Source organism: Saccostrea echinata, unplaced genomic scaffold (assembly GCF_033153115.1).
Source record: "Saccostrea echinata isolate AGI-Se365-2 ecotype Australia unplaced genomic scaffold, CSIRO_AGI_Sech_v1 ptg000025l, whole genome shotgun sequence".
NCBI lineage: Eukaryota > Metazoa > Mollusca > Bivalvia > Ostreida > Ostreidae > Saccostrea > Saccostrea echinata.
Window position 1 is genome coordinate 10,535,192 of NW_026889774.1, and position 14,852 is coordinate 10,550,043.

Sequence of the window (14,852 nt, forward strand, 5' to 3'; positions counted from 1 at the left end):
TCACTCATGTGGAAATCTAGGTCAAATCCAGCATCCGAAGCAGGTTGGTTAGCGTACATCCCAAGATGCATCATCCATGCAAGTTTGGTCAAGGTAGGGCTTATAATTACTTGAGAATGGATGTACTCCAAAAACTTTAACCTGGTCACTCATCTGGAATATCTTGGTCAGATCCAGCATCAGAAGAAAGTGTGGTAGTGTCCATCCTAAGATGGATCATCCATGCAAGTTTGCTCAAGGTAGAGCTAATAGTTACTTGGGAATGGACCTGCTCCAAATACTTTAACCTGGTCACTCATCTGGAAAATGTAGGTCAAATCCAGCATCCGAAGCAAGTGTGGTAGTGTCCATCCCTACATGCATCATCCATGCAAGTTTATTCAAGGTAGGGCTAATATTTACTTGGGAATAGTCCTGCTGCAAAAACTTTAACCTGGTCACTCATCTGGAAATCTAGGTCAGATCCAGCATCCGTAGCAATTGTGGTAGTGTCCATCCCTAGATGCATCATCCATGCAAGTTTTGTCAAGATAGGGCTTATAGTTACTTGGCAATGGACCTGCTCTAAAAACTATAACCAGTGGTCACTCAACTGGAAAATGTAGGTCAGATCCAGCATCCGAATTAAGTGTGGTAATGTCCATCCCTATATGTATCATCCATGCAAGTTTGGTCAAGGTAATGCCAATAGTTACTTGGGTATGGACCTGCTCCAAAAACTTTAACCTGGTCACTCATCTGGAAAATCTAAGTCATATCCCGCAGCCAAAGCAAGTGTGGTAGTGTCCATTCTTAGATGCATCATCCATGCAAGTTTGGTCCAGGTAGGGCTAATAGTTACTTGGGAATGGACCTGCTCCAAAAACTTTAACCTGGTCACTCATCTGGAAAATCTAAGTCATATCCCGCAGCCAAAGCAAGTGTGATAGTGTCCATTCTTAGATGCATCATCCATGCAAGTTTGGTCCAGGTAGGGCTAATAGTTACTTGGGAATGGACCTGCTCCAAAAACATTAACCTGGTCATTCATCTGGAAATCTAGGTCAGATCCAGCATCTGAAGCAAGTGTGGTACTGTCCATCCCTAGATGCATCATCCATGCAAGTTTGGTCAAGGTAGGGCTTAATTATAGTTACCTGGCAATGGACGTGCTCCAAAAACTTTAACCTGGTCACTCATCTGGAAAATTTAAGTCATATCCAGCAGCCAAAGCAAGCATGGTAGTATCCATTCTTAGATGCATCATCCATGCAAGTTTGGTCCAGGTAGGGCTAATAGTTACTTGGGAATGGACCTGCTCCAAAAACTTTAACCTGGTTATTCATCTGGAAATCTAGGTCAGATCCAGCATCTGAAGCAAGTGTGGTATTGCCCATCCCTAGATGCATCTTCCAAGCAAGTTTGGTCCAAGTAGGGCTAATAGTTACTTGGGAATGGACCTGCTCCAAAAACTTTAACCTGGTCATTCATCTGGAAATCTAGGTCAGATCCAGCATCTGAAGCAAGTGTGGTATTGCCCATCCCTAGATGCATCTTCCAAGCAAGTTTGGTCCAAGTTGGGCTAATAGTTACTTGGGAATGGACCTGCTCCAAAAACTTTAACCTGGTCATTCATATGGAAATCTAGGTCAGATCCAGCATCTGAAGCAAGTGTGGTATTGCCCATCCCTAGATGCATCTTCCATGCAAGTTTGGTCCAGGTAGGGCTTATAGTTACTTGGGAATGGACTTTCTCCTAAAACTTAAACCAGGACGTCAACGCTGGGGGTATAGCATAAGTTCATTTCGACTTCGTCGAGGTGAGCTAAAAACAATATTTCTTGGATTGTTTTGGAGGCAAATTCAACAAATAGTCTTCAAAGATTAATTATTTTTTAAAAATTCTATAGTTCAAACCTTTAGTGGATGTATGTAGATTTCTAAACCATCTTTGCTTAAACTGATTTAAAAGAGTGATATATATATATACATTATTTTTTTAGCCAAGATATATTAATTGAATTTTCATACCACAAGAGTCAATCCACATTCATTTAAAATTTTCTGAACAATTCACACCATGGATTCTTAAATATTTTCAATGCAGATAAAAGTTTTGCAGACAATTTATAGCTCTGAGCATTAATGAGTTTACCCCAAAATGAATTCATTCTATTTTACTTTGATATCAATTATTAAAGGATGTCTACAAGTCCTCCATACACCATAAAGTTCGGTGTTGATGTTTTGAAGCTCAAAATATGTTTACAAAATTTTATGTGTAACTTCTCTATTAATTTATAAATATTGTGAAAACCCCAAATTTTGCATCCTGATATAGGAGTATTGGTTAGACAATTTTATCAAACATGTCTAATTTACAATCAATTGCTAAATTATGTTTTCTAAATCTTCCAATAACACTATATTGCTTTGGTTGCTTTGTCATATAATTCTTTCATTGGTATTTAAACTAAAGATTTACTTTTACAAAATGTAACACCTAAATATTTAAAGTTATCAACTATATCAAATTGGCAGCCTTCAAATGTAAAAGATCGAGCTATTATTTTTACCTCTACCAAATATTACAACTTTTATTTCCTTACTATTGACCTTAAGGTGCCACTTTTTGCAATATTTAGAAAAAGTATTCAGCATATACTGAAAATCCTCTGAATTTTCTGACAACAAGATAGTATCATCTGCACATAATAAAACAAAAAGCTTTAAGTAGACATTAATTAGTTTTCTCTTGAGTTTTTCTGACAAACAAGATAAAGTCTGCACTTTAATTGTTACTAGATAAAAATTCCTCAAGGTCATTTAAGTACAATGAAAATAAAAAAGGTGACAAATTCTCTCCTTATAGAACTCCAATAATACATTCAAACATTTCTGAACTTATTCCATTAACTACTACCTTTGATTTGATACCTTTATACATGTTAGTTATAATCTTAAGGTAGTTCTATACTCGGACCTGGAATGCTCAATCATGGTGTCAATTACATGGGCTCAATCTTGAAAAATCTGCTTTTATAAGATAGACATATATCCCAGCAATGGAAAAACATAAAAAAAATTATATGTCAACATATTTATTTTTCTGCTATTGCCTCTCAGACTATATACCTTGAAACGCAAAATACTGAAAATGTACCTGTCCATGAATTTGTCTATATACATGTATAAGAATTAAAATCTAAACAGTCAACTTTAATACACAAAATAGAATAGAAAAATGTTAAGGAACCATATTAAAACATTGTTTTGTGTGAATTATTTTAAATATTTGCACGTTGTTAGGCTAATATATCAAAATTTAGTACGAGAAAATATGCTTCACAGGTCGATTTCAGTCATTTTTTAATATTTTTATGGACTCAATCTTCAAAAATTTGCTTTCTTTCTACTAAATAACATTTAGAAAAAGAACACGCTAAAAAAAATTATATGTTGACGCATTACTTTTCATGATATGGGCTCTGACTCAAACTAAAGGTACACCCATGAAATTTCTCTTCCAAAAGTAAGATATTGCCACAAGATATTCCTATAATAAAGTTAAAGTTTAAGTGTACATTTGTATTTACAAAGTTGTACATATTTAAAACAATAATAATACATACCCAATACCTATTGACCCTAAAATTTATCTTGTTTTACATAAAAAAAAAACTTGTCAGTAAATTAGAGACAATGAATCAGAACGTGATTGATCGATTCTCACAAACTTGATGATCTGGTTAAAGAAGTAAGTGTGCTGCAAGTGAATCAACTATTTTCATATACTAGTATTCTAAAGATAATTTTGCTTTGTGATTAAATGTGAAGGGTTCGCAGGGGAGGGGGTATGCGTCTAATGTAATAAGTATTATTCAAGATATATATTGCAATGTTTGAAATAATAAAATTTGTCACTGTCAAATCATAGCAACTCCTTTCCTTGTGAACTACATGTATCAGTGTTAGCTTCAACTTGTCTGCCGACAATAGTCAATGTTTGTAAGTTTGTTGACGCAGCCAACTCAGAGCAAAATCATTACCGGATGTTTAAAACTACAAGTAAAAGTCAAACCAATATAGTTCAAAAATCACATCTCGGAAATAAGAAGTGTGGTTCCGGTTTTACTAATTGCTAGTGACGTAGTGCGAGTATTGGACTACTTTAAAACATTTTCTATCAATATTATTTTGTAAAACTTTAGTCCAACATGCCAAACCGAATCAAATGCTTTCCCAAAATCTATAAATGCACAGTACAATTTCATTTTGTGCCTTTTAAAAAGTTCAACAAGAGAATATAATGAGAAAATAATCTATTTAAAAAATGATTTATTGTACTCAGTCTGAAAAAGCCTGCTTGGTTTTCTAAAATGAGTTGTACATTATCAGCATATGATGAGTTAAGTCTTTTATTAATAATAGCAGTAAATAATTTTCCTAGACAACTCGGAAGTGTAATAGGCCTATAATTCTTAGGTTCAGTATTGTCCCCTTAACTTTATTTTTGTGTACTGGGATAATGTTTCCACAAGCAAACTAAGTGGGTATTACACCAGAATCAAAAATTTTGTTGAATAATTCAGTGTATAAATTCAACATGCATTGCAGTCACATGTATTTTAATATAAAGATTCTATCATCGCCACAGGCCTTGTTATTTTTCAACATATCAATACTGTTGCATACTTCAGGCCAAAATAAAAAATATGTTTGTTTCCCCTAACATGACCAACCCAATTAAAACGCGCCGACTGGAAAGTTTTTTACATAAGATTATTCCAATATATTTTTTTTAAAGTTTGTCAACTTTTATAAAATAGAATTCCATCAAAATCCGTTTTTATCAGAATGACTGATTTTGTTCCGTGATTTTCAAGCATTTGTTGGAAACAAAATGGTGCCTGCCCAAAACATGCCTCAGTCACAGAGGGTTAGTTCATGTTTTAAAAGAAAGACGACGTATCAACCTTATGCCTTTAGCATATAAGAATCCTACACTACTGAAACACTTTGTTAATAAAATAAAATATACAATGACCTAGTAAGCGTGTTTCGGTTATACACTATTTACCAACCTGTCTTAAAATTAAGTATGTAGAGAGCATGCTTAGGCCCATAGGCCCTCCTCATGATACCTTCATGAGCAGACAAGGGGCCCACCTTGTGAACAAACCAAATCAAGTTTACTGCATTTTATTTAATTTGAGTTTTGATCTTATAAACAGTTCATCAATATTCCTATGTTTACTACATGTATATGGGACCATAAGAGTTATAAATAATTCTGCATATTTCATCCTAATGAATAGAATTCAAACGCCCTTTCTTCATGCCTTTTATTCATGGGTTAAACTTCATGCCTTTGACATTGTGTATGACATTTTATCGTTTTTAGATAAGGATTGTCTCAATAAAATATGGTCAACATACTTTTTCCAAATGGATTTGAAATTATGATACAAGCTTCCTGAGACATCCGTGTATTTTTCTTTAATAAGACCCTTGAAGATTGGTTGTTTCTTTGATTTGAACTCCTTTGATAATTATTGGGACAACATTTATTTAAACAATTGTCTGGTGAAGGGCTCCAAATTTAGACTTTAGGCCACTGAGCATTGAGGGATATTTTTGTGCCAGTATCTACTGTGACACTGGACCAAAGTTTTTATGGTCTCATTCGAAGAACCGGTCTCAATGTCCCGCATTGGGATTTGAACTTGCAGCTTAGAAATAGTTCCTTATTTCGAGACTTAAAAGCGAAATGCTCTAAAACCACTGCACAATTCAAAGCCTGTGAAAAAGTACATTGTGTAACAGTCCAGTGATTTGACAGATTTTCGATACAAGTCTTGGAAGATTTTAAAATGCACGAAATGACAGCTCCCTTTTTCATCATAGCTATGCAATTTATTTATCAGCTCAACACTAAGGAGAAGACAGAATTAGTTAATGATTAATTAATAGAATTAATGCTTTTTCACTATATAATCAATAGAGCCCCCCCCCCCCCCCTCCACAAGAACCCCCAACCCTGAGGCCATACATTTCAAAATTTTGGAAGAGGCATCCTTGCCTATCATAATCATGCACTTAGTATGTTTAAATAATCTCCAGTAGCAAAGAAGAAGATTTTCAAAGAATTAAATAAATGCATTTTCCTTATATATATTAATCAATAGAGCCCAACCTTAACACCAGAACCCCTTACCAAGGGGCCATGAAATTCACAATTTTGGAAGAGTCATCCTTGCACATCATAACTATGTACTCAGTTAGTTTGTTTAATACCCAGGAGCAGAGAAGACGATTTTCAAAGAATTAATGCATTTTCTCTATATAATCAATAGAGTCCCATCCTAACACCTGAACCCCTGACCCAGGGGCCATGAAATTCACAATTTTGGAAGAGGACCCCTTCCTCATCATAACTATGTATTTAGTTTATTACTTTAATGCCCAGGAGCAGAGGAGAAGATTTTCAAAGAATTAATGCATTTTCACTATATAATCATTAGAGCCCCGCCCTAACACCAGAACCCTTGAGCCAGGGGCCATGAAATTCACAATTTTGGAAGAGGCAACCTTACTCATCATAACTAGGCATTTAGTTTGTTTGCATAATACCCAGGAGAAGAGGAGAAGATTTTTAAGAAATAATGCATTTTCACTATATATTCAACAGAGCCCCACCCTAGCACCAGAACCCCTGCCCCTGGGGCCATGAATTTCACAATTTTGGTAGAGGGCTCAATGCTTATTACAATCATGCCAACAGTTTGACTGCTTGATGTCCAGGAGTAAAGAAGATTTTTAAAGATTGCATTAATTTTAGTGGTTTTGGCCCCATCCCTCAGGCCCCAGGGGGGGGCAGGGACCATGAATTTCAAAATTTTTATTTCCCTTCACCCATAGATGCTATATGCCAAAATTGGTTGAAATTGGTTGATCGGTTTCAGAAAAGAAGATGAAAATGTTCGAATGATTACTCACATCCCACAATGCACAATGACGGACGAAAACAGATAACAATAGGTCACCTGAGTTTACTCAGGTGATCTAAAAATCAGAGAGAGCTACATTATTGCAGCTTTAGGAGTAGTAGCATTTTAAAGGATTTTCAAAGAAATTTCTAATTTTAGTAGCCATGGCAACACTGCTCATTGAAATCAAAAACTGGTGCACTGAATCATGTATCTTAGTGTAGTCTAGTTGTGTGCCAATTTATATTGAAATCAGACCAAAACTATAGGAGGAGTAGCATTTTGAACAATTGGACAGACAGATGGACAGCTAAACAGACAGATGGACGACAGACACTTACTATCACATAAGCTCTTCTGGTCTCTGACCAGTAGAGCTAAAAATCACATTCAATAGTTAACTTATATCAAAAGTAAAAATTACTAAGGCATCTCAGCAGTCAGTTGGGAAGATAAGCTTACATATACATGTACATGTTTCAGTTAATGATGTATATTATCACAGATGACTTTTAAGACTTTTTTGGGGTATATTTATCTTTATAGCAGCTCTACCAAATAGTTTGTTTTGGGGGGCCAGAGTACAGTCATTAGAAATTGGCTTGCAGGGATTATAGTATGGCAATACATCCAATGTTACTGTTTATTTTACTTTAAAAACTGTTAAGTTGATTTGCTTATGTATAATAAAAGTATTTAACAAGAGGCCCATGGGCCACATTGCTCACCTGAGCACATTGGCTAGGCAAAAGCACAAGTCAGTTCAGTATTGAAAAGATTACCCTGAGGGTGCTTCCATATCAATATGGCTAAACATAGCTTTCCTGTTCTTGAGAAGAAATATTTTTTCTATATGTTCTTATGTAAAACTTTCTATCCCCCAATGGACCCCAACCAACCCCTGGGGGTCATCATTTGAACAAAACTGAATCTACACTACCTGAGGATGCTTCCATATCAAAATGACTAATCATGGTTTGCAGCTCTTCAGAACAAGATATTTTCCTATATATTTCTATTTAAGACTTTGATCCTCCATTGTGGCCCCATACTACCCACAGGGGTCATGATTTGAACAAAATAGAATCTACACTACCTGAGGATGCTTCCACATAAATATGATCAATCAGGGCTTTACTGTTCCTGAGAAGAAGATTTTTAAAATTTTTCCTATACATTTCTATGTAAAACTTTGAACCTCCATTGTGGCCCCACCCTACCCCTGGGGGCCATGATTTGAGTAAATTTGAATCTACACTACCTGTGGATGCTTCCATATAAATATGAACAATCTGGGTTTTGTTGTTCCTGAGAAGAAGATTTATCCTATATATTTCTATGTACAACTTTGATAGTCCATTGCGGCCCCGCCCTACCCCCGGTGGTCATGATTTGAACAAACTTGAATCTACACTACCTGAGGATGCTTTCATATAACTATGACTCATCATGGCTTTGCTGTTCTTGAGAAGAAGATTTTTAAAGATTTTCCCTATATATTTCTATGTAAAACTTTGATCCTCCATTGTGGCCCCGCCCTACCCCCCGGGGGTCATGGTTTGAACAAACTTGAATATACACTACCTGAGGATGCTTCCATGTAAATATGACTCGTCATGGCTTTGCTGTTCTTGAGAAGAAGATTTTTAAAGATTTTTCCTATATATTTCTATGTAAAACTTTGATCCTCCATTGTGGCCCCGTCCTACCCCCGGGGGTCATGTTTTGATCAAACTTGAATCTACACTTCCTGAGGATGCTTCCACATGAGTTTCATCTTTCCTGGCCCTATGGTTCTTGAGAAGAAGATTTTTAAATGATGCCATTATTTTTTCACTAATTCCTAATTATCTCCCCTTGAAAGAGGGCATGGCCCTTCATTTGAACAAACTTGAATCCCCTTTACCCAAGGATACTTTGTGGAAAGTTTGGTTGAAATTGGCCCAGTGGTTCTTGAGAAGAAGTCGAAAATTTGAAAAGTTTACAGACAGACGGACAGACAGACGGACACCAGACAAAATGTGATCAGAAAAGCTCATGATGACAGCAATGACATTAATATTTAGACCATACCACCACAGTGACTCCTTCGTTGTGTCCTCTGCGACATTGATCTCTTTGTTTTTATCGTACAGGAGATTGACGGTGATGTTGGTGTACAGAGGCTCCTGGGATTTACTGAGTACTTTGTACGTCATCGTTTTAGGGCTGTGGAGCCCGTCTTGTAGCCATCTGCCTCTCCAACCCAGAAAACGCTCATATCTACAAATCAGTGTTATATCAAAATATGTGTATTCATGACAAATTTTTATTACTTCAGAAATTGTTAACATTTTTTTTATATATATATGAAAAATAGAGAAGTGAGCTGTATAAAATGTTTTATCATACCTCTACTGTTATTACTCTATAAAAAATTAATACCATAAATCTTGTCTATTTCCCCGAGAAGATACTTTTTCCCCCATCTGTGGACTACTCCCTGAAAAACCAGAGCTACTCCCTGGGACTACTCCCTAATGAATATTTATTAATAATTTTAACCAATTAAAATGAACAGTGGGCGGAAGGAATCTCGAGTCTGTGACCTAATGTTATTAGCAATGTAACTATGACGTCAAAGCATTTCGACATGCGATGTCAAAATCATACTGGAATTTCTTAGCAAAATGAAGACAACGATAATCCTTCAGAATGTCAGTGAAATTAATTATTTTTTATTTTTTAAATAACTTCATTTTTTTCATATTGATGCATTATATATTTAACAAAATTGGAATCACATGCATTTGTAATTATTTAAATAAATGCCTCTATATTGTTTTAAAAATGTCTAAGTCTCTAGTTAATAAATCTTCTGTGTTGTTTTCGGTATAATAAAACAGTTATGGAATGGGTACTTGGGAAATAGCAAATTTATGGTTCCCCTCAGTAGAAAACTATTTCCTTCCTTGGGGAACCATAAATTTCTATTTCCCTCATACCCATTCCATAACTGTATAATATTAGAGAGAAATTATCAAAAATATTTTGAGATTTTCATTAAAATTGAAGGATTTAGCAACTGTGCAAATCTTTAGAATTGTTTCATGTTTTTAGTATGTACCCATTTTCTGATCTAGATTCCTTTTTGTGCCGCACCATTTTATATCTTCCTATATGTTCTGGAGGTCTTGTTAATAAATATCCTGCTTCTTGTATTCTGAAAAACAGATTATGGTTAAACTTTTCATAAATTGATAAGCAATCTTACTATAATAATTAATCTTCAAAAAAGATGAGACTACATACTAAATAACAGTACATGTATAAACTTTTTAATTATGCTTTTTAATACCAATTTTGTCCTTGGACATTGAATGGAAAAGATGAATCGATTTTCCTAGAATTGTGCACTACATCAAAAAACCTAAAGGTTTGCCTGCTTATATCGAATTTTTTTCCTCCCCTAATTTTGTTACAGTATTTGCACTCTACTGATTATGAGTAACTGAACAGTAATTCAGTAAACTTTCTGATCTAGCTACCTTGCTGAGAGGTCATCATCTTCATTTCCCCATCCCCAGTAAGAATTGGCATAGCCATTGATGACTTTAAAAACATCCTTCTTCATGGCAATAACACCTCCAGCATAATTATAGTACATCACACTGAAAAGTATAGGAATTTGGAATTTTTTCAATCTGATTACATAAAAATTTAAAGCATGTATAGGTATCTTTGACTTAAGATTTTTTTCAATGTTTTTTAAAAAATAAAATTCTAATTGTGCAACATTCACGAACCACTCTGCTGCCTTGACTTTATGATCAATTATATGAATTCCCCATCCATTTATAATTTTACCACATTTTTTTTAGCATACATGAGCCACAAGTTTTTAACTTTGTATAAAGTTATCAAAATGGCTACCTTGGTATTTCATTGGTTATAAAGGGGGAAAGTTTTAACAATTAAAATACATACTGATATCGCATTTCATCAATGGCAGATGATAAATGTCTGGCATGATCGTCACAAATGTATAGGTTTTTATTATTTTCAGGAATCATGTCTACATCATGGAAGACAAAGCAATCATACTGCTCCTCCTTAAGTGCCTCTTTAAATCCTACATTCATCAGCTTCCCTCTGTTAAAACTGTCATTTGTAGCCTACAACCAATGTGAGGAATATCATGCATATGTACTGTAGGTATATGTAAATCACCAAGCAAAAAAGTTTGAATTCAACTCAAAAGTAAAATTTTCACCAAAAAATTTTCCACCAAATTATCAAATTCATACTCTTTGCAATTTGAAGAGTATGACTTATACAGAGCCAATACTGGACAATGTCAGAAAATGTCTGAAGAGAAACCCTTGGAAATTAACCATATGAAAGAGTAAAAAGGCATATTGTACACACCTGTTCTATGACAAATATTTTATAATGAATTTTCTGCTTCCTCAGCATGGGATGAAGTCTAGAGAGCAATAACTTTAAATGAAAATATCTGTTTCTGTATGGAACAATAATGGCCACTTTCTGGTATGATAAGCATCCCTCTGGCTTCCCCACCCCTCCTTTCTGTACAAGTGGGTTCTGATGTTTTATTGAGGTTAAATCATGATCATGAAAAATGTCAACATCTTCAACTCCTGAAAAAATAAGATCCAATAGTTTTTGTAACTTAATTCTTGACAAAATTAAAAACCAATGACAAATTCAACATGTGATCAACATAAAGAAGTAACTTGTCTAGTATAAAGCATAATTACACTTGAAACATAGACTGTTTCACAGAAACTGCAGTACTGCTCTTTTGTAGGGCAAAATGATATAGTTTGGTGAAATATGATGTAAAAGTAATTGTTAAATATATGTCATTTAATTATCTCTCAATAAAAACTTCGCCATTATTATTTTGCCCTGCAAAAGAGTAGTACCGCAGTTACCATGAAGGGGCTAATTCTGTTTAATTAATGAAACAAATATATCTGATAATTCCAATTCATTATCAGCATTGTGACTTAACTCACTGATTGTTAACTTTGGGTACCCTGAATAGCTTAGTGTAAACACTAGTACAAGAAGTATATTATTTGTACCTAGAGAATCCCAAGGAATTCTACACAATTTATCTGCCTCTTCTTGTTCAAGTAAGTGGTATTTAATAAGTGTAGTTGGCTCAGTAAATAAACAGTGACTTCGATAATTAAATAATGCAAAAGTCACAAATCCAATGTATATCACAAACACTGCTAAAGGTACGCTTTTCTTCCCAACTGCCAAAAGTGACACGGCATACCGCCTTGAAATTGTAATCTGAAATATATTTTTAAAAAATGTATACACGTTTTAAAAAAAATTCTCTTCAAAACACTGTTCCACAAGAAAAAAGAATTTGTAATAACAAGAGTAGTTTTTTTAAAAAAAACTATTTACAACTCTATTTACCATCACTAAACATCAACTAGATTTTCTTTAATTTTTGTACTCTTCATCGGAAATTTTATTTGGAAACTAAATGTAGAATGAACATGAAAAGGATATGGAATTCCGGAGCAGAGGGAGAAATACATGCGCGGATCTAGAAGGGGGGAGGGGTAGGAGTCCGCCCGAAGGGATTTTCGGAGTTTGATTTATAGAGGAAAGCAACAAATAATGACCTTGGATCCCCCCTCCCTTCCTAGAAAAAATTAAATCCCCCGGTAAACTTCTTCACAAGCCAAATCCATAGGGGCTTGTCTTCCGGATTGTTAAAAATAAAATAAATTTTAAAAATTTTGAATCTTCTTTAAATACACTTAAAAGTTGTTAAAATAGAGATTCTGACACTTTCAGTCAAGAAAAACCACGTTTAAAAAATACGCACCACACCTACACGTATATACATAAACTCTATGTAGAGTTTATGTATATAGGTGCATGTGGTACACGTCTTTTTTAAACATGGTTTTTCTTGACTGAAAGTGTCAGAATCTCTATTTTAACAACTTTTAAGTGTATTTAAAGAAGATTCAAAATTTTTAAAATTTATTTTATTTTTAACAATCCGAAAGACAAGCCCCTATGGCCATGTTGGCCAAATCTTGTTGAGAGCAAAGCGGACCGAAAACCCCCTTGGCTTGCGAAGATGCCCGGTATTAAGGCTAAGCGACTTGTTCACACCCCGACCGAAGGCGCGGATCCAGGAATTTTTTCCAGGGGGGGGGGGGGGGGTCCATCTCGGTCAAAAATACCTTGACAAGCAAAACAAAACAAAACAAAAACCAGGGACCTATATACTTAGTATATAGGTCCCTGCAAAAACAAAAACAAACAAACAAAACCTAAAATCCATTTCTCAAACGTGAAAAACACCCATTTCGTGGTAGTGATGGTGGGTCCACGATTTCTAAGGGGGGGGGGGATCAAAAGTCATTTTTTTATTTGCTTCAGTATATTCTTTTAATAACTCCGGACCCCCACCCCCTCTAGATCCGCACATGGCCCCGACCCATGAAATATGATTTGAAATCGGGTTTGGAGATTACATTTTTTTTTAGTGGATGTGGACCCCTCCCCCTTGAAAAAATCCTAGATCCACGATATTTTAAAAGACCATTAGATCTTTAGATTGCTCCATAGCTCTTTCTAAAATTGATTAGAAGAACGATATTTAGAGATGGGAGCAACTCCTAGAACTAAACATGCTAAATGAATGATCCACAGTTAACAGGTGCACGGTTAACGGATCCAGATGAGGGGAGGGGGTCCGGGCCCCCCTTTCTGGAGAATTATTATAGCTAACCAGTGGTTAAGTAACCGAAAAGCGAGTTTGGATCCCTTAAAAGAAAAAAACAGGGAGCCCTCGTAAGTTTCATACATGAAGAAACGAGAAATGCACGGTACGAGTCTAACCCCCCCCCCCCTCCCCGGGCTCGGCTGTGTTTGTTTCCTTTATTTATTTCTTCTTTGTCAAAAAAATTATGTTTTTTTTTTACTTTCCCTGCTCAGAGAGCAACAAAAGCCTATTGGTACGAAGTAAAAAATAATAATAACAATAATAATAATAACGCTCCATTATCTTGTAATTATGAAATAATTTTCATGGAATTCAATTTTGAAATAATGTCAAAAGTAACCCCGTTACCTATATTCAATTTAATATCATTTTAAATAAGAGGTCAAGAAAATATGAAAAACTGTTTTCTGCGAGATTGTAGGCAATATTTATACATTTCCTTTTTCTAAGATGAAAAAAATCCAATATTCATACCTGACTTCCTTCATTTTTCATTGAAAATGACAGTTTAGAGTACTACAACAAAAAGGGGGGACCACCCTTTCAATAAACATTTTCAATAGTAATAGGTTAGGTATGGAAATAAGTAGGGGCAGGCCACCCCCTGCCCCCTATACTACGTGCCTGCTGGTGAGGACCCAGAAGCTCCGAGTTTTACCAAATATTTCATTCATTTTCTTGCAAAATATAAATATTGTCATTTAGCTTTTGTTTATAAAATAAAAGACATTATATTAATATTTATTGTTTTAACGCAAAATTAAAACTTCCTTGGAATCTTATTGTACATGTAGTTAGGCTTAATATTTAACCGATATATTGGTATCATATACTCTTTTTTAACGTTCAAAAACACGTATACTAAAAGTTAATTATTAACAAAAAAAATATCGTAATATAAATCATATACTAGTAGATCAGAACATTCAACGATGTGTTAGAAATTTAATTTCTAAAAGATCTTTTAAAAAAAAAATAATCAGTGTATTAAAGAACAATTAAAAATTATTGGATGATTTATTTGGATTTGGCAATGATCCAATAAGGAATTCAAATTTTATTATATAATTGTGATAAAATTCAAATCGAAACAGTATGACACAAACACAGATATT

At 34.7% G+C, this 14,852-nt stretch overlaps 1 protein-coding gene across 1 annotated transcript; it reads right to left on the bottom strand.

Annotated features, from left to right (window-relative positions):
* Nucleotides 1–3,664: 3,664 nt before the first annotated feature.
* Nucleotides 3,665–12,410, bottom strand: LOC133192882 (beta-1,4-galactosyltransferase 4-like). The gene is made up of 9 exons (XM_061328887.1): nt 12,396–12,410; nt 12,059–12,275; nt 11,376–11,608; nt 10,935–11,122; nt 10,496–10,618; nt 10,075–10,170; nt 9,042–9,230; nt 4,029–4,041; nt 3,665–3,745 (listed from the first exon to the last, which is right to left on the bottom strand). Exons 1-9 carry the CDS (start codon nt 12,408–12,410, stop codon nt 3,665–3,667), a joined length of 1,155 nt encoding a protein of 384 aa, XP_061184871.1.
* Between the last annotated feature and the right edge of the window lie 2,442 nt (nt 12,411–14,852).

Coding starts and splice junctions, on each gene's coding strand:
- LOC133192882 (XM_061328887.1), bottom strand. Junction 10,171..10,495: donor GATGATGACCTCTCAGCAAG/GTAGCTAGATCA, acceptor TCTGTTTTTCAG/AATACAAGAAGCAGGATATT. Junction 9,231..10,074: donor GAATCTAGATCAGAAAATGG/GTACATACTAAA, acceptor ACTGATTTGTAG/ATATGAGCGTTTTCTGGGTT.